General features: G+C 32.8%; 1 protein-coding gene across 5 annotated transcripts in view; it reads right to left on the bottom strand.

Moving 5' to 3' along the window:
- LOC108765199 (long-chain-fatty-acid--CoA ligase 1) overlaps positions 1–27,074 on the bottom strand; it is a 37,697-nt gene extending 10,623 nt beyond the window's left edge. The window contains exons 1-5 of one of the 5 annotated variants that reach the window (XM_018513788.1): positions 26,379–26,669; positions 26,185–26,322; positions 9,858–9,981; positions 7,306–7,642; positions 4,532–5,000 (exon numbers count right to left, since the gene is read on the bottom strand). In XM_018513788.1, the coding sequence (XP_018369290.1) occupies positions 4,532–5,000; positions 7,306–7,642; positions 9,858–9,981; positions 26,185–26,322; positions 26,379–26,414 (1,104 nt within the window). In that variant the 5' untranslated portion in view covers positions 26,415–26,669. Of the gene's footprint in view, positions 1–4,531; positions 5,001–7,305; positions 7,643–9,857; positions 9,982–12,639; positions 12,881–26,184; positions 26,331–26,378; positions 26,716–26,900 lie in introns of those variants that run through there. The other 4 variants (XM_018513792.1, XM_018513789.1, XM_018513790.1 and 1 more) reach the window with 4 other exon arrangements.

Consider the following 27,074-nt stretch of genomic DNA (forward strand, 5'->3'; position numbering starts at 1 on the left):
TTTCATACCATAAAAATTATGTCTAAGACATTTTGTCGAAAAATGAATAGTTTCGGAAATAATTGTTTGCTTCCATACTTTTTCCCCACCCTGTATATAAAATGTATAATATAAAATATAATACGAAATATCTCTTCAAATATGGTATAATAAGAAATAACAAATAAAATAATACAATAATTAATATAATGCAATTTATGAGTAAATACAAAAATTAACAATATAATACTAAAAATAATATTTTATTAGATATTTTATTATTAATAGCTTTGGTAGCTACTGTCACACTGCTACTTCATGAAAATCTGAATTTAAATACTGTATGAAATGTGTTAAACAGTATTTGATATTTTCTGTATACATATATTCTTTCACATTAACGTAATACCTTCTTCTATGTTATTAAAATGTGCATTGTTGCATCTTGATATTATATTTAGACGAACCTTATTAAATATTTTTAATCTAAGCGAGTTATTATAAGGTAAAGAAAAGTCTGTTTGAACAATAACGGCTGAATTCGGTATCAACGGATTCTGTCAACAGATTACCGGCGAACGACGATAGATTTAGGTACGTCATGCATATTTTCCAATCAACAAAAAGAAATAGAGTCAAGTGGGACGAATTATTCATCTTGTCTTTTGTTAATGTGAGACGATCGCACAGGTTTCTACGTGACTTGTCTATCAAATTTTATGCAAAGTCAGCATAATAAGCGACCGGTGCTTATCCGCCGCACCTGTTACACACGTCATCGTGCACGTGCGCGTTGAAAACGTGTGATCGTTCTTGTTGGCTTCGTCCCCAAATTTTTCGGATGCTTTTTAAAGCTTCAAATTTAACGAGAGAGCATCATTACGCAACAAAAGATAGGCACGAAAACATAATTCAATAACACACTTGCGACCTACCGCTTCCGCGCGTGATCGAACGCTTGCCCCATTTAAACAGTCCTCAGAGTTATATTGTCCGGAATCAATTTCGCATCTATTTCCGTTTTCGTGATGCAGAGAATGTCTAACTCACGGTGAACATCCGTAGTATTTGAGCTCTCGAGGATAAAAGATACAAATTAAATCTTTTTATTTTTCACAAAGATTAATAATGCGAATAAACAAGAAATTGAAGGTAAGAAGAAATCACTACATTATGTTTTCTTAAGATTATTTCTCATGTACGGAAAAAACGGTTCTAGAAAAGTTCTAAAAAGTATCTAAAAATTTAGCTACATATAGTTTTAGAAATAATTTTGTTGGACAAAATAATTATGTAAATATGCATTGTTAAATATTAAAGGATCAAATTTAATTCCTTAAATTAAATAACATTTTATTATTTTTAACTTCCAAGTGTGCCAAATGTATTATTTTAATACAAAACATGTGATTAAAAAACAATCACATCAACCTATTTCTATGGTCGAATTGTTTAGTTTTTAAGTAAACAATATTCATATTGATACTTAATAAACAATAAACTAATCTTGGGTTAAATTAATTTTTGAGTTAAATTATTTCACTTCATTGTTTTAATTAAATTAACTACACATTTAGTAGGAGGAGTGACGACCTATAGGAATAATTAAAAGTGACTGAAATTGAATATGATTTGATATTATGAATTTAATAATATAGAACGTTTAAGCGTTGATGAGAATGCTGCAAAAAGTTTTAACATTTTAGCAATTAGTTTGAGCGTCCTAGATAATTATTTTGATGGTCCAAGCAAAATTATTTTAATCTATATATCTAGCTAAAAACTTTTAATAAATATTTCATTAAAGTCGTTCTTTCCATGTAAAAACACTAAAAACATTAAGAACTGTAATCAATGAATACGAGCGACAATGACAACGAAATCCCGAATGATACTTTTAATTTCCAGCGTATGAAGAAACGCGTAAAGCATGCCGCTTAATTGCAATAGCATTGTAAACAATTGACGCTGTTATATATGTGTACTGTACGTCATCAGCGTTTTGTATGCAAGTGTCAAAGTTGAAATGTTGTAGTTGCGTTGTAAAAACTTGAATTAATAACACTGTCAGACACGGATTTTTTAAACCACAAACGGAACTAAGTGATTCTTATAAGTTATTTTATCGCTAAAAACGAATCCATAAAGAAAATTCCTCTATCATGTCACGTTTTTTTAGATATTTCAGCTTAAAAGAACACAAAATTGTCATTTTTGGCACCTAATTAACATCAATTTTCTCTGGCGTGATAGAACAATTTTATTTACAGATTCGTTTTCAACGAACAAAAATCTATAAGAATCATTTGTCCCGTTCATGATATAGAAAAAAAAGTTTAAATTCGTCGGACAGTGTAATGAATCACATACAAATAATTCCAATTACGCAAGCGTAAGTATATGCGAACTATTCGGATGCTCAAAGACAAACACTTGGAAAAAGAAAACGCCCACAATATCACCTGTGAAGGCGTCGTTGTTTTCTATGTAGGAGTTTATAACGCTATTGACATTTTGCCCGGCCGTGTAATACAAGAGAACGATTGTTCGCAGCCATTTTAGGTCGAGAAAAAAAAGATTGACGACTCAGTACGATTGACGTAATAACACCCTACAACAACTCCCTGGTTTTAAAAATAGGCGAAATACGCAGTCATCGGTTGCGAAAGCGCGATGGATTATCTAATCAGGATAATCAATATATACGATGGATTTAGAATATAACTTACGGCATTTACCGCTTATATGAGATTAAAACTTATAATGTTATATTATGTAAATAGCATTTTGAGAGACCCTATTTTATTGCGATCTAAACAACGACGGATGGATTCATTAATCACATTTGAGATATGTATCATAGTGTGAGACAGGTTTATCTCGCAATCCAGCCGAGTAAGTGCGAACTAAAAATAAAATATTACAGATCAGCACAAAACGCACGCGGACAACAGCAATAAACCATTCGAAATAAACCGCGATGATAAACAGCAACGCAATTACACGATTCAAACGTGAGGCGATTTCAGGACTTAATCGTCAGATGGAAAAATATTTTACGATAAATAGATGTTTTCTCCGTAAAAAGTCATAAAACAAACGATATATGTTTCATTCCTGTATTTTTCCCTGATTTTTGTGGAAAACCGTATCTTTTGCATCTTTTTGCTTTGTTTTTTTTTTATTTGAGAGCAGTAAGAGAGTTTAAAAATTAATGCGTGTAAATTAATAAAATACATAGTGAAAAACATTTTCTATTTGTGTTGAAAACGGTTTGTATTAAAATTTTTGCGTTCAATTTTTAAGATATCCGAGTTTTAATATGATATGATTATATTATTTGAACATTTTGTCTTAAATTAATATTCGACATTAAAATAACACTATTTATAAATATGTTAATTAACATAAAAATAATGTATTTTGAAATGTTAATTTAAGATAAATAAATAAAATATATTTATTAATTTAACTAACATGTTATAAATATTAATTTTATTGAAAAAATAGGCTTTCACAATTTGCTTACAAATTATGTCAGTATCTTACTTTTTGTATTATTATGTTATTTGTTTTGTATTATTCTTTATGTTTAATTTTTTATATAATATTTATGCTATTACCAAATATATTCATCTTATGTTAACACAAAATTTGGATGGATTGTTTGGGATACATGAAATGTGTCATCAAATTATAACTATATATCTTTTCCCGATTTTGAAAAAAATCGTTTCTTTCGCTTTTTTAGCAGTGTTATTTTTTTTTATTTTAGATAGGAGTATATATCTATAATGAGATAGATTAAAAAATGAAAAATTATTTTAATTTAACTCTCCGCTTTTTTTCCTTTCCTCGAGATTTTATTCAATTAATTTTATTTAATTAATAAACATCAACTAACGGTAACATAACATCAATGTTTTAATTAAATTTAAATTTAATTGAGTTTTAACACTCAACAATATAAATATAACACACGTTGTATGTAACACTTATAGCGTTTATCATTAGCAGAACTAGTGCGCACTCAGTGTATTTTAAAGCCGTTGTACACAAATCGACATAAAGATGTATGATACGTTTAATAAAAAATATAGAAACGAATTAAACCGCGAAATATTCAATACATTTTATTGTGCTATTTGATAAAATATACATTGGGCATTTTATCAATTGAGATATCTCACTTTTTTATGAGAATAGTGTACAACAGCTTTAATGTGCACTGATTGCGCATTAAAGCTAGTTCTGCCAATGAAAAATACAATTAGAGAGAGAGAGAGAGAGAGAGAGAGAGAGAGAGAGAGAGAGAGAGAGAAATTGTTGAGTGTAAAATTATAACATTGATGTTATATGTTACTGTTAGGCCCAGTTTCCCAACTGACGGTTAACTCTTAATCGAGGTTCAACTTATTCATTATCTCTTTTCAATTTTAGAATTAGAAAAAGATGAGAAATAAGTTGAACTTCGGTTAAGAGTTAACCGTGAGTTGTGAAACTGGGCCTTAGTGTTTACTGAGAGAAGCCAATGAAAATCTCCACAGCTCACCTTGTCATAAACACGATTCAGCAGTCTAGGCACAGCCGGCATGACGGTAGGCCGGAGAGCTTTCATGTCCTCGGGAAGCTTCTTGATGTCACCGCTGTAGAATCCGACGGAACCACCCATCATGTACATGCTGTTCTCACAGCAACGTTCCAGCATATGCGCCAACGGGAGGAAGCTGATCATTATGTCCTTGGATGTGATCCCGTGATCACCCATTTGCATTATCACCGCGCAATTAGACGCCATGACATTTTGATGCGTCAGCATTACGCCCTTTGGGTTGCCGGTGGTACCAGAAGTGTAGCATATCGTGCAGAGATCGGACGGGTTCGGCGGCAGCTCCGGATGGTTCCTCTGCGCGCCAAGGCGTTCGATGTCGTCGAACTTGTACAGCTCGATGCCGCGGTTTTTCGCTCGTTGATTCGTCGCCGGCCGCGTCTCTTTCACTACCACCAGCTTCCGTAAACATCTGTCGAGATCGAGAATCGTTCAGACGGAGGAAAACGCCGCCCGTGGTTCCTCAGCCGAGAACGCTCCGCTTCATATCGCCTAAGTTCTTGGCAGCGTTACAGATTAATACTTTCAACATCGCGCTTTAAAAGCTCTTTTCGCGGGCGGCCCTGAGAGCGTTCTCTCTTCGAGGAAACCGACGCCCGGAACGTGTAGACTATATCTAGCTTCCGGCTCGCGTATTGCGTCATGTGAAAAAATTTATTTAAAAAAAAAACAACAGATCCTATATTCATTAAAAACATATGAAATATTAAGTGAAATAGAAATTTTTTAGTCTATTTTACTCAATATCGTTTATCGCCTGAAAAATCGACATTCCCCGGTAAAAAATTTGTCATGCATGTACATGTATAAATATTCATAAGCATACATAATTTTATATGAAAGATGTCCATACATGTTCATAGTTTCATACATCCTTCTTTCTACTGTAAAATTATTTTTCACTGTAATAGAAATAATAATAGTAATATGAAAATATTAAAAATAATTAAAAGTGTAATTTTCACACTATTTATTTTAGAAAAAATTAAGTTTGAAGAAATATAAAAAAATTACTTATGTATAATTATATATAAAATTATATATAATTGTGTGTATGAGTAATTTTTTTTACATTTTTTCAAACTAGTTTTTTTTTATAACGAACAATGTGAAAATTATCCCTTTAATTATTTTTTATGTTTTCACATTACTATTATTATTTCTATTACTCTAAAAAGTAATTTTACAAAGAAAGATGGACGTATAAACGTGTATGGGTATGTTTCATATATGATTATACGTGTTTATAAATATTTACGTATCCAAATGTGTATACACATTTATACATATTCATATATAAAACATTTTTTACCCGGTCTTCCACATATGTACATTAGTTATTGCGATTAATATCGTTACATGCATCGGCGATTAAATTGGGAGGATGCCCACACAAAATTCAGAAGATCCGGATTCGCGAATCTCGGCTAAGGTGATATTTCTTGCAATAAGTTCTATATTTACAGGTTTTTAAGATGCTGACATTATTATTAAATCGACGATTAATTAATTTAATTGTGAGATTGTTATTTCAGTTTATGATTGTGTTTCAAGTTCGACGAATCAAATCGGCGCATAGTTCATAAAACTGATAATTGTATATTAACATATATAAATATTACTAAGCACCAAAATCCACTTTGATCGAAAATGGCTTTCTTCTCTCTTATAATATTTAAGGGGTATAGATAAGGTAAAATTTTGAAAAAAAATCGATTTTTTAATTTTGTAATATTTTGAAAGATATATGTATCGAAAATACGTATGCCAAGTTTTAAAGAGATATTCGGAAAATTGACGGAAATACAGCAGTTTCGTGGAGCAGTTTTTGTACGACGATGCACTAGAACTGCTTCTGGCATCGACGAAGAAGCGTTTTTAGATACGGAAGAGCTATTATATGGTCCAGGGATTGCCGAATAAGAGTAACTTAAATGTTTTAATTTAAATTTATACAGTTAATATATGTATAGTAATCTGAAAGTAAAACTTCAAACGCGTTTTTCTTAAAATCATGTTTTTCAACCTGGTTGACAGCAAATCAAAAAATCTACTCGACGATTAATACGTTTACACGTAAATTATTCGACATCATAAAATCAATATTTTGGCATATTAAATTATGAACTAAATTACAAATCCTTTCTATCGACATGCTAAATTAAGCAGTATTCAATTCTTGCGCGTGTCTCCGTTAATAATCAATAACATCGATGTAGGTGGACTGTGACAGTCGTGTAAAATGAAATTTTCAGAGGAGTACCAATTAAGTATAGTCGGATATTTGCATGTTGCTTGAATTTTCAAATAATAAATAACAAATAACATGCAAAACTGAGAAAAATATTTTTTAAGTAGTTGAGTTAATTGGAATTCTAGTTGAACATAAACGAATAAAAATTTTCTAGTTAAATCTACTAAATTTTAGTTGAGAATCGGAATGCTAATTAATATAATCAAAATCTTATATTTTCAAGTAAAGATTTTTCTCAGTGTTAACATGTAGAAAATTAATTATTTAAAGATAAGCAAATAGAGAGAATATCTTGTAGAGATAAGCGCAGAGTACTTCTAAATTAGTGATCATCAATGATATTAATGATTATATTAATAGTATTAATGATTATATTAATAATGACAAAGCAATTAATTTGATGTAGTGGCTAAAAGACGTTTTCTCTGTGCATGTTTCAAAGGAGATTAACGTCACCACGTACCTCGGCGCTTTGTCGAGGAGCAAATTGCACTTTTGGTCATCTTCACATACCACCAGATTAATGTCAGCCTGATTTATGATGAATGCGCAGGCGTCGGGGCCCAAGGTATCGTACAATGGCACCACCACGAGCGAGTACGAATAGCACGCTTGCTCGGTGAGAATCCACTCAGGACAGTTCTGACTGTACAGGCCTACTAAGGTTTGTTGACCAGGGGTCAGTCCCAGGGACACTAGGCCGGAACCAAAATTCTTCGCCCTGAGCAACGTCTCGTTGTAATGAAGCCATTGGTATGGTTTGTTCGGCCCGTCTCTCCACCCCAGACAGGGACCGTTATCTACGAATTAGAAGAACATTTGTATTAATCAAGAAGAGCAATTAATTTAGTGACTCACACTAAGAGAAGTGTTCGAAATTTCTGGCTATAAAATATAATTACATGGTAAAATAATTACCGTTAGAAGATATTTGTACAAGAAAATCGTAAGAATTTTATTTTTGCACCTGTAGAATTTATTTTCAGCTAAGTTTGTATAGAAATAAGTTAAGATGCATCAAGATGATATATTTTAATTGTTTTTCTAAGTAAACTAATTTTGAGACATATACAGGCTATTTCATTCTTTGTTAATAAATTATTAATTAATGTTTACTTTAATCGTCAAGAACTTTTTGTCAAAAAATATAATTTTTTTAAAGGTATCTTATCTACGTGTATAAATAAAATATTTTTCGCACTCATTGTAATTATGTTTTAATGATTGAACTAACAAAATTATTTTCAGATTTGTGTATCTAGCTAAATTTTTAAATACTTTAGCAAAATTCCCTGTTTTTCCCGTGCACGTATCTTTTCTACTATTTTCGGAACAATCAAAGACGTATCCAAGTTGACCTAGGACTTAGGACAGTGAAGAATTAGCAATAGCGTAGGTATACCGGATAATCCTATACGAGCGATTTCCTCGTGTGATCGCTGGGTTATAAGCAGACCATCTTCAATAAGATTATCGATCTTCGGACATGTCTGTCGTTATTGTTTGCTATCACCGCCGTCGTTGTAGGTCGCGTAGAGAGCTGCAGCGACAGGTGTCGGTTACGCGGGCGTGAGTTACGCAGCACGGCAAAAATAAGAGATACATATGGGACCAAAATAGATTGTCAACCTTCGTCGGAAAGGTCGTCGAATCGCCAACAGAGGCGAAAAGGCAAATCGCCGTCACCGCTGTAATCCACGTCGATAATTCGCACCGTCGCGTCGCCGTCGTTAAGCACCATCCGTAGTTCGCGCGCTCGTTAGGAAGCTACTTGCGCGCGCTTGTTTATTTCGCTTCATAACGCAACCGTGCCGCGCCACTTGCCAAACGAGCCGCTAAATCGACACATGCAATTGCAAATGTTGCGGGTGTGTGGACGCGTCAACGTCAAGGTCGCTTCCGCAGATCTTATGTGATTTTACTCGCACATTCGTGGCGGATTTGCGAGATGTTTCCTGCAGCGTGCCGAATATTAGTTTCGAAGGGGACGTATTTTGGTTATGTTGTCTTTTTTTCTAGGTGGAGGCGCCAAAAAGATACGAAGGTCATCTCAACCTTTTTAAATGGAATTGTATGATTTTTTTTTACACAATACGATTCCTCTAATTATTCTGCATATAAAAGTATTGAGGTAATAATATCAAAAAACCAATAGTTTACGAGATATTTTACACTTTATTCTGGCACATATTAACATAAAATGTTAAATAACTCGTAAACTATTAACTTTTTGATAATCTTAATACTTTTATGAACAGAATAATAAGATGAGTCGGTGTAAAGAAAACATCGTTGTTTTAAAAAAATATGTAAATGAAGAAAATATGAATATAAAGTAAGTGGATATTATCAGAACATATAAATCTTAAATTAAGTCATCCCGTTTATTACAATAGGTGTCAATTCAAACGCAGTCAATTCTCTTCAAACGCTTACACATTTTTATATAATCAGGTACGTGCGAACGAGTCATGTGCCTGATTATATAAAAATGTGTAAGCGTTTGAAGAGAATTGACTGCGTTTGAATTGACACCTATTGTAATAAACGGGATGACTTAATTTAAGATTTATATGTTCTGATAATATCCACTACTTCACATAAATGATTGCTAAATTTTATGACGATTGACCTATCGCCTTTGGCGACTAATATATATCAGAGGGATGGTCCGAAGAAAAGCAGAGTAAATTTAATTCGTTCAACTGTTAATATGTAAATCGTTCATAACTAAATTTATTATTAAATTAAAAGTATGACTAAAAAGTAAATTTATTATTTTTGTACATTGAAAATGACACGAACGGTGTCGAAACATATGTATGTAATTTAAAATATTAAGGTTAATGTTTTTTGGCTCGTAGCCTTTCTTTTAATTGTATTGTTTTTTATTTTATTGAGCCACACTACTATATATATAATTTTTAATCAATTTTATTAAAAAAAAATCTCAATAAAATCCCCAAAATACCCACTAGGCTGGGTTTTTTCCAGCCCTGAAAGATAACGACTTACTGGACTCCTTGGCACCGCGACGAAAGCCTTCATACAGGGTACGGACATCCTCGTAAAGGAACGTGACGAATTTGCCCTCCTTGCCCTCCTTGCAGAATTTGGACATCCGGATGTGCTCATTGCCCTGCGAAGAGACGAAAAGTCGCGTGAAAACACATCCGGCACACGCTCGTTACATAATCCCGAATGTGCGGCAAGTGCGGCACTAAATTTAAACCAGGCGCACGCACACGCGTGTATCGACGTGTCTCGCGTGCGCAGCAGCTGATTATGCGGCGTGGCGGCCGATTGTGGCGGGACGAAAGGGCATAGGTAAAGGGACGGCCGCGGTGTTATACATAGTTACGCATGTTTCCTATATATCGATCTCCGCCACCGACCGACGAGGACGTGGGCTTTAAGCTCTCGGGCTTCATCGACGTGCTTGTGAAACGACGTCGAACCACCCACACATTCCCGGTGCACATACCGTTCGCGAAACGTCCCCTGTACATATGGTGACCATATTTTCTTAAAGAAAATAAAGGATACATTTGAAAATTTTAGGGCTTTGTTTCTACATATTTTCAAACCTGTTTGTGATTGTCAAAAATCTGTGCATTATAAAATTTTATTACACAGTATAATCAAATTGAGATAATGCAGTTTTCTGATTGTTTGAAACTGGTTCCATTGTACTGGAACAAACCCTTGATCTGAAATAATAAAAGGTTCGAAATAATAAAAAATGAAGACAACTCTATATAGTTCGAATAAATTTAATTTAAAAAATTAAGAAATATAATTAACAAAAACAAATTGTATTTATATACATAAAACTGTAAGATATTTTCCGTAAAAATTTGCTCATTAATATAATATTATATAGACATTGGAACGCTAGTAGAAAAGAATTTCCTGTAATGTAAAAATAAAGGACAGTAAAGGACAATATTGGAAAATAAAGGATAAAATTGAGTTTTGAAGAAACAAATAAATCTAAAAGACAGCTACCTTTAAATAAAAAACTGTCCTTTAAAATAAAATACGTATGGTCACCGTACCTATACAAGGAATCATTGAAATAATAGATGTATCCTTACAGCTTCTTTTTGCGTTGAAATATCCGTTTCTTCAATTATAGGAGGACGAGAAGCAAATCACTTCCTAGGAACTAGATTTACGAAATGCGAATATTTGGATTTGAAAGAAAGCAATGTCTTCGAGAAAATATTTTCGACAGGGTGCTATTTAAAAAAATCATATTTACGAACGAAAGATTAAAAAATAACAAGCTTCTTATTTCGATTCAATGAACGATATCTTGCTTGTTATGAAAATGCAGGATTTAAATTTATATTTTTTAATTTGGTTTGGCTTCTGATTTATTCGTGCACCAAATACAGCGTGTTGTATTCGTGATATAAATATTTAAAAAATAAGCGGAATATAGTATATGTAATATAAATAAATAAATATCATATGCATTATATACATGTAAATGAATAAATATGTATACGTATACATATAATTGTTACGTCAAGTGTAATATCTGTATATTGTGATGTATTATTACATTATACACTTTCATTATCAAATGTGATTCATAACTGGCATTCTTACATTAACGTCCAATAATTATGGCATAACTGGGAGGAAACTTAACGTCGTTAATATAATTGTAAATAAAGAATAAGCCCCGTAGTAATTTATTACTTAAACAGTAGTTAGTATTACGTAAGTACGATATAAAACGCAACATTTTATATGGTATGCGTAATTTAATGTTGTAATTTATATCTCAAAGAATGTACGTTAAGCTATTTACACTAAAATATTAAATAATACGCATAATATACATTTCTCTACAATCAATTGCATCTAATTTTTATATTTAATATTGTAAACACTTACGAACAATTGCGTTTAATTATATTTAATTAATTATTTAACATATATTTAAACTAGGAATAGCTTCCTTTGAGTGACGTAAAATCTTTTTTCACGCATCGGAATGTAATATTGATAAAACGGGGCAACGATCATTCGTCTTCTTCGAAAATCAATAACGTTAAAATGCGTCCAATCATAGCGCACTGCTGGTTTCGTTTCTACGATTCTTGTCACGAAACGCACTTGGATGACCCACTTATAGTTTCACGAAGAGGATAGCTGTTACCAAATATTGAAATACAATTTCCGCGGACTTCGCAGAGAAGGGATGAATGAAAATCCCCGTGGAGATTTCTCTATTTTACAAAGAATCTCATAATTTGCGAAAAACACAGTGTTCAATCGGGTTCTCGTACTAAAGATTCGATTATGTACCACACAACTTGATGAAAATTACAAAAGTGAGCTTATTAATTTATTAAAATATTTATACGGAAAAAACATAATTTTGTTGAAGTAACAAAAAATTTAGCTAAATACAAATTTGAAAATAATTTGGTTGGATCATTAAAATAATTACGTAGGAAATTTAAGCGTAACGACGAGCAATGCTGCATAAAGTTTTGACATTCTAGTAACCAATTTGAACGTCCTATAATTATTTTAATAGTCCAACAAAATTTATTTTCAGATTTGTATGTAGCAAAATTTTTATACACTTCAGCAAACCCGTTCTTCCCGTATATACTTTTATTGGTCAAGTACTTAGTGAATGTACTCATTTCTATCATTTCTACGTCGTTTCGTAGATCAAGATACACAATCGACCTCTAGATAAATGAGGGGACAAACCACCGCACGTAATTGCGCGACTGCGAGAAAGCTTCTCTTTCCAAGGAGGCCACTCCACCTTGAACGCGTCGGATTGATCGCCGAGATCTATCGGCGGGTGGATCGGCTCGTGAAGAAAACAGCTCGACGACATCCTGGCACGTGCAGCACGTAACACGCACTTTTAACGGGCGCGTACACGCCGCCGAGTTTCGCGAGCTACTCTCGAGATCGGCTCTTCTTACACGGGGCACAAAATAGATCGGACTAACCGGACCAACCGGACCAACGTGCCCGAGGCCACTGAATTCAAGTCGAGCTTGTGATCGAGCTTTCGGTCCGAGCTTTTGGCCCGAGGCGCGAATGTTACGCGGATGATGCAGCTCGCCGCGTGGAAGAGGTGCATGCCGTACTGTCAATATCACCGATCACCTCGAGCACATTATCCGGATAATTTGACGCGGGGACAATAGTTAAACTGAAAATTACTGAGAATCTCGATGTATATGGGTAATTATTGAGAATTTCTGATGCTTATACTGTTAAATTTATAATACTAAGTTAGTATATGTATCTAATTTGAGTTATTTTTAATCATTTCTATAGATCTCGTCACTGTTCCTACTCAATATGTTGTTAATTTAACTAAGACAATGAAGCTAAACAATTTAAGAGAAATGTATTAAATTTGACTCAAATTTAGTTTAATATTTACTAAATGCATACGTTAATATAAATGCTGTTTACTTCGAAATTAAGCAATTCAATTAAAAAAATAAGTTGATTAGATGTGGTTGTTTTTTAAACATATGTTTTGTATTAAAATAATACACTGACATACTTGGAAGTTAAAAATAATATGTTAAATGTTTTGATCTTTTAATATTTAACAGTGTAAATTAAATTCAAATATATTCAGGTAATATTTAAATAGATTTTTTTTAAATATATATACATGTAACTTTATTCAGATATATTGAAGATGGCTCGAAGGGAAGCCGAAACGTCCGACTTATCGTAATATGAAATAAATATCTTTATCGCACGAATTACCGCGCTAAAAACTCTCATTAGTCCTCTATTTGTTTTCTTATTTTTTTTTATTTATGACATGTAACTTTCTAATTATTCATTCTAAATTTGATACTTTCATTTGACTCTTATTGCCCCGTTAATCTAACAATTTGACTTAAATAGAAAATTTTCTTTATGTCTGAATAATTGTCAAATTGAGTATTTTTCTTCTAACACTATTTTTTATTGTAATTTAATGGGAGCTAGATATTACTCTGAGAGACCTTCCAAATTCCTTACAGAGGAACTCATACCTATCAACATAAAATATCAATTTTCTTCATTTCTGGACATATTGTTAGGTGGAATATATTTCTTCTATTACTATTTTTTTATTATAATTGAACCAAGATGTTGCTCTGATAGATCTTTAAAATTTTTACAAGAAAACTCGTATCTAAAGTATCAACATTTTGCACTAAAAAAATTTGTATTTAAGCATTGCTTTGTTTTATTCTGTTTCTCTGCTAATAAAATCGAAGTTTTTCATTGACATAGAGATGTACGGAAGTATGTGAACATTTTATTCTTGATTTTGGATAGTAGATGGTTATTTGATAAAAAATATATCATTCGTCTCCGAGCCTTATCTCCATCTCCGAACCTTATCTGTCACTAAGTTGTACGTGAAAAGTTACATTTTCAACTTTTTTTTCTCTTCATTCATCGTTAACCTACCGTAGAATTTTGCACACGTCAATTTCAATACTTCAATTTCATTATATCAAAAAATTAGACATTTCTATGATAACTCGATTTACTAAAGAACCATCTTAATTTATCTCTTTTGAACATTGAGAGAGATTGATTAAATTATTAAATATAATCCGGAAAATCCTCTATCGTAAATGCTTTTACTTAAAAGATCTGTTATCAAAATAGAACTATGTAAATCACGGTAGTATCTAGCTTATATTGACAGCATAGCACGAGATTAGCGGCCATCCTCTGTGCAAAGATCCTCAACTTAAATATAGTGCGCCAGCCGAGCGTCGTCGCCCTCGGTTCTCGTCATCGAAGAGTTTTGGATGTTCGCCAGCGCGTACAGTCGGTCGACGCCACGCATCTACACTCGTTTGTGTAGTGTTACTTTTCTTTTTACATATTCTTGTCGTTTTACCGATTCTCGTGAGCAGGTATCCTCTAGAATGGACTAGAAACTCCGGGATGTCATTATGGCGAGTTTTACGAGACACAGCGAGATGTGGGTCGAACCTAATGGCAGAGAACCTGAGATTTTCAAGTGCTTTATAGGTCACTGATTAGAGTCGACGTAACATGAAACAAAACTTTTGCCGCAGGAGTATAGAGCGGGTAACACAAAATATTACGTTACTTTGAAACATATAAACTTAAGTATAATATATGGATACCATTGTGAACAATATAATCAGTTTGGTATCAACAACGTGCTAGGTTCATTGCCCTTAGATACTCAATTGTTAATAATTTGAAAAGTGATCAAGTCATTTAGAAAAAAGAAAGTAGTTTTATTATATTCTAAAGAAATAATAGGGTCGCCATTAAAACAAGAAATCAGTAATTTACTGCGATTAGTCACAAAATTTTATAACTTTTTGAATTTTATCACGGATTTTATAATTTATAATTAAAAAGAGTCATTGTCTAAGAGGTTCATAAATATTAACATATTGATTGGAAAAAAGGTTATATTGAGTCCGCTGAAATCAATATCCCTCAGCGAGCGCCTAGGGAGAAGCTTATGTAAACTGATAGTCGACGAGGTTGGTTGCGAGTCGATTGGTAAAGTTAATCTGCAAATCTCATTACATCTGTAGTTTGGCTTCGAAAATAACTTTGGAAAAGATATTTTTGACGTCTAATATTTTTGCAAAAGATTCCGTTATGCCGTATTAGTGTTGGTACTTGTGCAGCACGCGTTTGTATACCTATTCTTCACCCAATGAATGAATCGCGGACGCAACACGTTATGGACTAATTCAATGAGCACGCAAAAGAAAAAAAAGCGGAAAACATCTGACAGCTAGGTATCGTTTTACCTGCTGACAAATTGTATGGCTTCGGGATACGCGCGTATATATATTTTTACATCTTGTCCGTGCGCGCAACTTCAATCCAGTAGATTGCTGCAAAAAGTTTTCTATCGCTTTCAAATAAAAACCTGGAATTTAAAAAAAATGGATATCCGACAATTTCTGTCAAAACAGAAAAAAATCATGGGGATCAACAACGGATATCCCCAGATTAATAAAAATAACTTTAAAGGTACTTTAAATAATTAAATTGTAAAAAGACAAAGGAGCCACGCTTGTTGTTCGTGCTATACAATATTTATATATGTTTATAGTAGACTAACAATTAAGCAAACATACATACAGACCTTTTTAGGTCCTTTTCAGTGAAATAAAATTAACGCACTATTTTCGAACTCCTCGCTAGATCGAGATCATATCGAGATTCCTATACTTCAAACATCTTCATTTGTCATAATTGAATTTATCCACAATCCCTTGTGGTGAACGTTAGTGTATGTCAATGTAGTATCAAATGCAACATGAAGTATCGAATGCAACACCTGCACTGAAAGAAAAGATTGGTTGCTGCAGCAAATTAGATGGTTAAATATGGCATAGCATTTTTAATTGGCTGTAGCAACCAATTTTAGTTGCGTTAGGCAATCGAAATCCTATACTGACATTGCGGATAGGCAAACACAACCAGCAATCGACTGCAGCAACAAAAAATTGGCTGTTGCAATCAATTAAAAATGCTATGCCATATTTTACCATCTAATTTGCTGCAGCAGCCAATCTTTTCTTTCAGTGTAAACATCCCAATTCCTAACTCCTAAGATCTTATTATATGCTACGACTTGGATGTATAAAATTTTTTATTTTTTGCTCCATCAGAAATAGAAATATGTGAATTGTCTTAGATGGTTCAGTTAATCTAATGACAAGAATTCCTAAAGATAAAGTTTCCTCTGACGAACATCCTTCTTAGTCGACAGTTAACAGTAAACAGTTTTATCTCATTTCTCTTCAAGTTATCATAGATTACTTTATCGCTTTATATATATCATTTCGGACATTAATCTTTTATTATGATTTCGCTCAGTATCCAAGATTTCAATATCATCCCAATCAAAAACGACAAAATAATGGCATTAACTTACAAACAGACACAGAATTCTTGGACAAGACATATGAACCGATCTTAAAGATGCTTTAATTTTCTCATCTACATAAACAATGTTTTGACATATAACACTTAGCAACGACTTTCGGAAAAATCTTAACGTTTTACAGTTTAAAATTGACGAGACAGCAGTTTACTTCGATGCTCAAATATGAATAATAATTTTATTGCGAAATTATTTTAATGATTAATTGACTGAATTTGTTTTATATCAACGACGTTTATCGGCAATGGTTTGATGGAGGTGAGATTATACCATTATTGTTAATGATTATATTTAGAATTTATTAATAAACTTTGTAAATATATCACTTGGAGGCGCTTAATCACGGTTGCACCATCCAGCTAGCTAACTGGTTGCGTTTTTATTCTAAGAAATAGTGATTGACCATCTCACATATGGAAACATTGCGGATACTAAAATAATGAAAAACAATACGTTTTATGCATCTCATCGCTTACTTAATTACATGGATTCATCTGTATGTACTGAAGATGGCTAAAAAGTTAGCCGAAACACACACACACACACACATACAAATTAATAATTAAATATGAAAGATACAATTTAATAAAACTGTATAACAAATCAAACTAACTAAGACTCCTTATAAATCAAAGAATTGGAAAGAATAAGGGCACTAGGAGTCAGGCGCACAGAAGAAAATTAAACAAAAAAAAAAAGAAAGAAAAGAAAAATGAAAAAAGGGAAATATTGAAAATGTCGAATTAATTTTGGCATTTAAATTCTCGATGTAGGGGAACTCACCATGACAGGATAACTTTTAGTTTATATATGTTAGTTTGTGTTTGCTCTGAGGAAGACTCAAAAGTGAGCAACGCTGTAGCAACCAATTTTAGTTGCGTTAGGCAATCGAAATCCTATACTGACATTGCGGATAGGCAAACACAACCAGCAATCGACTGCAGCAACAAAAAATTGGCTGTTGCAATCAATTAAAAATGCTATGCCATATTTTACCATCTAATTTGCTGCAGCAGCCAATCTTTTCTTTCAGTGTGAACATCCCAATTCCTAACTCCTAAGATCTTATTATATGCTACGACTTGGATGTATAAATTTTTTTATTTTTTGCTCCATCAGAAATAGAAATATGTGAATTGTCTTAGATGGTTCAGTTAATCAACATCCCAATTCCTAACTCCTAAGATCTTATTATATGCTACGACTTGGATGTATAAAATTTTTTATTTTTTGCTCCATCAGAAATAGAAATATGTGAATTGTCTTAGATGGTTCAGTTAATCTAATGACAAGAATTCCTAAAGATAAAGTTTCCTCTGACGAACATCCTTCTTAGTCGACAGTTAACAGTAAACAGTTTTATCTCATTTCTCTTCAAGTTATCATAGATTACTTTATCGCTTTATATATATCATTTCGGACATTAATCTTTTATTATGATTTCGCTCAGTATCCAAGATTTCAATATCATCCCAATCAAAAACGACAAAATAATGGCATTAACTTACAAACAGACACAGAATTCTTGGACAAGACATATGAACCGATCTTAAAGATGCTTTAATTTTCTCATCTACATAAACAATGTTTTGACATATAACACTTAGCAACGACTTTCGGAAAAATCTTAACGTTTTACAGTTTAAAATTGACGAGACAGCAGTTTACTTCGATGCTCAAATATGAATAATAATTTTATTGCGAAATTATTTTAATGATTAATTGACTGAATTTGTTTTATATCAACGACGTTTATCGGCAATGGTTTGATGGAGGTGAGATTATACCATTATTGTTAACGATTATATTTAGAATTTATTAATAAACTTTGTAAATATATCACTTGGAGGCGCTTAATCACGGTTGCACCATCCAGCTAGCTAACTGGTTGCGTTTTTATTCTAAGAAATAGTGATTGACCATCTCACATATGGAAACATTGCGGATACTAAAATAATGAAAAACAATACGTTTTATGCATCTCATCGCTTACTTAATTACATGGATTCATCTGTATGTACTGAAAATGGCTAAAAAGTTAGCCGAAACACACACACACACATACAAATTAATAATTAAATATGAAAGATACAATTTAATAAAACTGTATAACAAATCAAACTAACTAAGACTCCTTATAAATCAAAGAATTGGAAAGAATAAGGGCACTAGGAGTCAGGCGCACAGAAGAAAATTAAACAAAAAAAAAAAGAAAGAAAAGAAAAATGAAAAAAGGGAAATATTGAAAATGTCGAATTAATTTTGGCATTTAAATTCTCGATGTAGGGGAACTCACCATGACAGGATAACTTTTAGTTTATATATGTTAGTTTGTGTTTGCTCTGAGGAAGACTCAAAAGTGAGCCGAAACATGTAAGCGCGTGTTTAGTGAATAAAGAAGTTTCACGCTTCATAGGTGTATTATTTGCGCGACGTCTTCCAATTCTACAATTTAATAATATTGAAATTTATCGCGCACATAGTACAGCATTAATTCCCAACAGTCAAATTTATTATAATTATATTTTTTATATGAAGGTGTTTGGACTAAACTCAGTAAAAATTCAGTGCGCTAATTCTGTTCAGATCGTCATATAGCATTTTCAGAATTACAGAAACTGTCATGTTAAATACTTGTGCTCATTATCGAGTTAATTTCGTTTATTTCTGTCGACAGCTATTCCGTTCGAAACACGTTTATATCGGTACCGACGCGATTAGAATTCATAACAATGTTTCTACCTATCAGCTGTTTACTTCGTGTCACACGATGTATACATTCGCAATCTATCTTTCTTTTCTCGCGAAGCGAAGGTTACCTCTCAGTACCTATGTATGTCTATCGCTTAAAGACAACAATCAGTTGTTTTCGAATAAAGCTCAGCAACACATCTCATTGTACATCGCTCTAAGTTTCTATTCTTTTCAACACCTTCTGACTCCTCGTGTATGTTATGATAATTCCGACGTCACCAGTGGGCCTGGTTTTCCGGTACCATTTCCTTTCGCAATACACACAACGCAAGGAATTAAGATTATCATTCCTAGAGCTAAAGTTCCTTCTGACAAATATCCTTCTTAGTCGATAGTTATCAGCAATCTACAATACTTGGAGAGAAATGAAATAAAACTGTTTACTGTTAACTATCGACTAAGAAGGATGTTTGTCAGAGAAAACTTTATCTTTAGGAATTTTTGTCGTTAGATTAACTGAACCATCTAAGGACAATTCATATATTTCTACTTCTGATGGAGCAAAAAATAAAAAATTCTACACATCCAAGTCGTAGCATATAATAAGATCTTAGGAGTTAGGAGTTGGAATGTTCAGGTGTTGCATTCGATACTTCATGCTGATATAACAGATAAGAAATTAGTAGATAATACTGCAGGTCAATGTTATTTTTTTTTTATATTTATGACTGAAGAAAATCATGTGTTTTATTTTTAAAATTTCAATTAATCTATATACAATGTTTTATCTAACTTTAGTATTAGTTCCACCATGTATATTGCATTAAACGCGTGAAGAAGAAATTATCATCCGCTGTAAATATTTAATCGATAGAAATTGTTCAGGGGATATATGTGTATATTAAATTAAGTGTTCTCAACTAGTTTAGTAGTAACGTATAACGCAATATCATACTACTTGCTCTTTTACAATACTTGCGATAGCCGGTTATTATGTGATAACAACAGTAACCTTTGTATCATCGTCTATGACGAACATTTACAAATTTAAATTAATGTTTAGTGCCGACAGTAAAAGATAAGAGTGGCTAATGTACGACTAAATAGAAAACAAATAAAACAACAAGTAAAAGCATTTTCTTAGTTACTGTCTACGAGATATATAACATGATTTATAAATATCTTATATATCATTATCGATAATAATAATAATAACAGAATCTCTAAACAATCGAAGAGAAGATATTCAGTTAATCGGTATTTTTAGGTAATCAAACGATTACGCTTCAAGAAAAAAAAAAGATCATTTGTTGCGCAATATTTTATAAATAAAAAAAGCAAATTTATGTACAATAATAATTTAATGACATTTCTTATCTTCCATTTTGCTTCCCTAATATTTTGAATTAATAATTCATATATCCCTAAAAAAATCATATTGTGACAGAATTGTTTGATATTTGTAACTATAATTGAATAATAAAATAGTTATGGTTAGGAGCTCCATTTTTATAGTTACAGTTACATATGGATATATAAATAACCTTATATTTATAATTGTGAAAAAAATTTTACTAAATTATAATAATTCTAAATATTAACATGTATATAGGAAACAAAAAATATTTTATTTTAATGCTTGCTTTATATTTTCTGATTAGGTTTTAAAATACATTTATCGTACTTTCGAAAAGAATTCGACAATATTTGTTTGTTCAGTACATAACAGATGATCATGTTTCTTCGTAATAACTAAGCGTGTTATTTTTGCGCAGGTAAACTACGTGAAGTTCGAACCAATGAGATAATAAATATTCTTATGTAATTAATTATAGTGAATATAATTATTTTCTCATTTGCATAATACCCACATTTATAAAATAGTATTACGCAACTAAAAAATTACCCAACTATGTAAAAAAAAGAAATAATCACTTTCATGATATACAATTGTTTGAATGCATATCATACTTATAACAATCGTGTGTGTGTATATGTAAATATATATACATATATATACATATATTTTAGAGATATAAATATAAAATTGATACTGAAAATGACTGCAAATTATGATAATTGTAATCATTCTTTTTCTTAGTACAGAAAAGACAATCAGTATACATATATACTAAAGCATCGAATAGTTTGATTATATATCCAACACAAAAATAATCGAATACATATTACGTATGCACATAATACAAACAATTTAACAGCAAACTTAATAAATTTATCCCAGGGTTGGGAACGTTAGATACTTTATAAAAATAACGCGTTACCATAGTAACGGAGGTAACACGATTTGTTCGTTTTTCAATACTTTTTTTATAAAATTAAAGTAAGATTAAAGTAAGATATCAGATTTAAAATTCTATTTTTAAAAAATCAGTATTAAATGTAATAATTAATAGATATTAAAACTGAAAACTCTAAACTAGTCCAATATATATGTATACGTATAAACAGGGTGTCCTAAAAATAGGTTACGAACCGCATTGAGGGCATGGAAGGTGTTAGGGAAACGAAAAAGTCTTATACCCTTTTGAGATATCCGTTGTAGTTTTCAAATTAAAAAATAAAACGTCTAAACCAATGTGCATTGAGAAAAAAATATCCTAAATTTCAATAAATATTTATTTGAATAGTACTAACTAAATATTTATTAAACATAAAAATATATTTATTTGATACAAAAAATATTGATTTAACAATCACTTCTTTTTATTAAGTAAATATTTATTTATTGTAAGTAAATGTTTAGTTAGCAGTATTCAAATAAATATTTATTTAAATTTAGGCTACTTTTTTTTCTCAGGGTGTAGTGACGTCACGCCTTGCGAATTCGTAGCATGGTTTAGGGTACTTCTACGTAATTTGCAAATGCTGACGCAGAATGATAATCACCACACGCAAGACACACATAGATAAAAAATAACTGCATGCTGTGTTTGCGAATTACGTTTTGCGATTTGCGAATTATCAATAAAATTATAATAGAAGCCTTCACTCGACGGCGCTGCGGCGGCGCGCAGCGAGAGGAAGGTTGCTAAAAAAATGTGAGTAGTGTCCGCATTGCACATCTCTTTCTGTCGTTTGATTTTTCTTTGCAATAAATATGAAAACAATAGGATATTAGAGTAATTATAAAAATAACGACTGAATTCGTTACCATTAAAATAGTTAAAAAAAGCAACGATAATGGCGTTACGTTAACGTATCAATCCTGTCCGTGTTGTTAAATTATCTATATTGTTCTTCAATTAAAATGATATATGCTATCAATGAAATGTTTATCTCCATAATTTTCCATCGGTCAGCGGAGAATAATATGGAATGCGCTGCAGTGATATAGCATCGAAGAATTAAATCAATCAAGTTGTTTTCTTAACTTCTTTCCATCTATTTGCGCAAGTTGTTTATACAGCACTGATTCTCATTCGTAAGTTTTTATTATTATACTTTGTAACCACGCGTCAAAGTCCATTCCAGATTATCTTATACTCGCGTTTGAAATAAACATTCTATTCATAATCTTATCGCAGCATAATGTGAAAAATATTATTTAAAGAGTCAGAATTTACATATATAGATAAAGTATATAATCAAAATACACAACATAAAAAATTATAAATAGAATTTTATCTCGTAATTTGAGAATTATAAATTGTTTAAAGTAAGCTTGATATTAACTCATGTGTATCTCTTGCGTGTATCATTCTATTGGTATTCTGATTCCTATAAATGATATTCTTCGCTAAATACATAACACAGATCGATACCACTCTATTAAACTTCTGAAGGCCACATCACTCAAATTAAAATATTCTCGTTGTGAGCAAAAATATTTTTTATTTCAGTAAAAATCTCTCGTTTAAATATTGAAACTTTTTAAAAAACCGGCCACAAGTTAATGCACCAATTTGATGGCACACGTTCAACACGATTTTAAATCTCTAAATGGGACACAAAACTGAATCTATTCTTTTTAATTTTGTTGTATTAAGCTTTATGCTCAAAACAATATGTTCGGACATCGTAGAAAAGACAAAAAAGAAAGATTGCAAGAAGAATAGCTGAAGAGGGAGATCGATTTTGAGACTAAGTAATTGCATCAGAAGTCGCGAACTGCGGATAAAATGATTTTTAAAAGTTTATGATAAAATCGCGTTTTCTGATCATTTCTTGTTAAATACTTGTTTTAACTTAAAATATTTATTCGACTTACGTTTATTTCTACCAATGTAGATTAACTTTAATTTCCGAGTTTAACTTATTGTTTAATTTTTTAGTTCTAATTATAAGAAAATTTGAATGTGCAATGCTCACTTTTAATTTCTATATTACTGGAAATAAATAATTACATATTTTTTTGTTGATTTCACTTGGCCATATTGGACCCATACGTGGAGATTAAAATAAGAAAAAAGACAAAAACACTATTAAAATTATAATGTCAAATTATACTCAATTAGTTATTTTTAATCATTTCTATAGATCACAACTCCTCCTCAATATGTTATTAATTTTATTAAAACGATGGAGTTAAATAATTTAACTTTTAAGGCCCGATTTCATAATATATGATTCTTCTTCTTCTTAAAATTTACTTGTATGGATTTTCGACCCTATTATTGGGTTACAGTACCATGCGTATCAGTAAGATGAGAGGCTCGCTTTATGTTTTTAGATTCACTAGTGGTGGAATTTTACTCTTAGAGTTTATAAACACTCGAGGGGACCTGCAGTTTAATCCGACCGATGAACCGCGAAAAATCGCGTATGCGGAACGCAGGTGGGATCGAGCGGATCCACAGATCGCGAGTCAATTGCACTGACAATGAGTAGCAACGGGCCTAAGAAATGTATTAAATTTAACAATAATAATAAGAGCATATAAGAATGAAACACGGTAATTTGAACGTATTCAATATTGTATATTATTCCTTACTAATTTTAAGTATAAAATTCAAATGTTTCAACTCTTTTTTTAGTCTTCATCAGCGAGATGCGTTTACATAAACAATGAGATAAAATCACTTCATCCTAAATGGAAGCCACTCCTGGATTGACAGATCCAAAAGACTCCAAAGTTGAGGGTCCTCTGCATAGAAGTCGTAGACGACCGTGGAGTCTTAAGTCGTAGGAAACTGACCAATTCCAATCGAGTATTTTCCTTATATTTGATTGTGATTGGTTAGTTTCCTACGACTTAAGACTCCACGACCGTCTACGACTTCTATGTAGAGGACCCTTTAGAGTTCATGATAGGAGGAATGCCTTTGAATAATTAGTGCCTTATAATTATTGTTTAATTTTGAGTCACAGAGGCATAATTTATTAGTATTAAATTTGATTCAAATTTAATTGATTATTTACTAAATGCGTGTTAATATGGACGTTGTTTACTTTCCCTTTGAAACTAAACAATTCAACCACAGAAATGAATTTTCAGACAGCACAAACCTTCAACCTTCAAGAGCGTTCTAAAGACGCCTAAAGGACATATGAATGTTCTAAGGACATTCCTAGGATGTTACTTGAATAAACTGCGCTAGGAAAGCGAATTTACATTTCGATATATGTAAAAGTATAATAAAATGTTATTTAATTTAATAAAGGACCCCGCTATAATTTTATAGAACTTTTTTTGCTCAAAAGAGCAATGATAAAAAATTTAACGAAAAAGGAGCATAAAACCACTGCGTAGGTTGTTTTTTGTGATATTAAATGTATTACAAAGGTTCTGATTTAACTTAGACGGTTCTGGCCATCTCAATAAATATACAAATAAACCCGCATTAGCTACATAAATTTAAAAATAAAATTCGCAGTCATACATTTAGTTAAACATCACGCTCTCTTTCATCTTGCTCGTGAGATCTTAATATATAGTTGATGAGACAATTGAAATGTTTCAAATTGTGTAGAACAAGAATTCCCAGATTCTGTGTTTACAGCAATTCGGTAAAATTTGTGCATCGTCGTAGGCCATGTCACAAGAACACCAAATAAAATATCATCATGATAGCGTGTAAATATTGTTTGTCGTTAAATTAACGACAAATTGTTCTTGTGACATTGTACGAGACAAAGATATGTTCAAAAATATTTTGCTTTGAAGCAAGATTGATGAAAAATGTCGAACCAATCATAGGGTGCTATCACACGGTCAGACTATGGACCTCTTTTATCAACTTTTAGTTGAATTAATTGATGACCACACAACTTGCAGAAGCGTCAATAGCAATTTAATGTATCGAAACGTCTCTTCTCGTTTCCTCTTCTGAGGCAAACTGCGCTTAGTTCTCACGTTGGCAAGCGTGATGATTGAGTTAACCATCGATTAGCGTTAATTGAAGTTGATAAAAGAGGCCCTAAAACTAGAGGGTTCCTATCTAGTGTTGCCGGGTCTATTTAAAACTTTTATCTTCATATATTGTGATTTTCTCAATATTTTAGTCGTCATTTCTTTGTATTTTCCTCTGAAACAGTCTCCCAAAAGTTCTCTTAAACTTTACCTCCAAAAAGTCTCTCGGAAAGAAAAAGCCTCCAAATTTAGAGGAAAATCGCTCAACCTGGCAACACAGCGACGATAATAAATAAAATTCTATTTTCAACTTTGGAGGAAGACGAACTCGATCGTTGGAGAAAAATCGCAGTACGGTGATGTATGTTTCTGTTCCTTACCGGTAGCAGTAACGCCTGAGCGTCGAGCGGAAAGAGCGGTTTCTCAGCCGTCGGTCTGGAAGCCCAGTAAGCCACCCCGGTGACGAAGAGAGCACCGGCCGCGCCACCCAGATACGGCAGGTAGTCTTCGAATTGGGACTGTAACACTTCGTTTAAAATCGTTTGAACCGTTCGGGAGCAACTGCCAAACTTACGTAAGCGGTGAAAAACGCGACGGGTACTACCTGCATAACGGCGGGTCTGTACGCAGGTATAGACGGGATGCTCTAACTGCCGCGAGTCGTCCGACGACTTTGCCCCCAAGCGTTCGACAAGATCGCTCACCACGAGCGACTCGAGCGCGGTCTCGTAACGAAGTGACTTGACTGTATCCAAAGTTCGGTTCCCATGGTCCTGATTGGATAATAAGTGGCGGGTCTCGTACCACTATCTTACAGGTCCCGTTATCGCGCAAACTGCAACCAACCGCGGAAGCGCTCTCGAATACACCGCGCGGCACAAGGCGGATTTGTGACGGAGTCGCTCCCGTTATCTTTCGCAATAACGACGAAAATATTAAGTATAATCTCTCGTATAATAGGAAATGGAAGAAAGCGAGCGAGAGCGTGCGAGAGATAAAAGATGAGCGGACGACGAGCGAGCGTGCGAGGAGATACCGGCTCGTGCGGCCGCATGATCGCTCGGAGTAAAGTCGATAAGCGATAGCGTGTACTCACTGGCGTGGGGAGAGGCAGAATCAGGCCCGCTGAGATTTTTCCGCGCGAGGGAGACGGCGCGGGATCCTCGGCTCCGAGAGCGTGTGCCGCGTTGGATACGACGGGCGCGGAGATTCGAGAGCGAAGGATGATGGCACACACCAAGGGTGGTGTCGGCTCGGATGGCCGGAAGTG

Source organism: Trachymyrmex cornetzi, unplaced genomic scaffold, assembly GCF_001594075.2.
Source record: "Trachymyrmex cornetzi isolate Tcor2-1 unplaced genomic scaffold, Tcor1.1 scaffold475, whole genome shotgun sequence".
Lineage (NCBI taxonomy): Eukaryota > Metazoa > Arthropoda > Insecta > Hymenoptera > Formicidae > Trachymyrmex > Trachymyrmex cornetzi.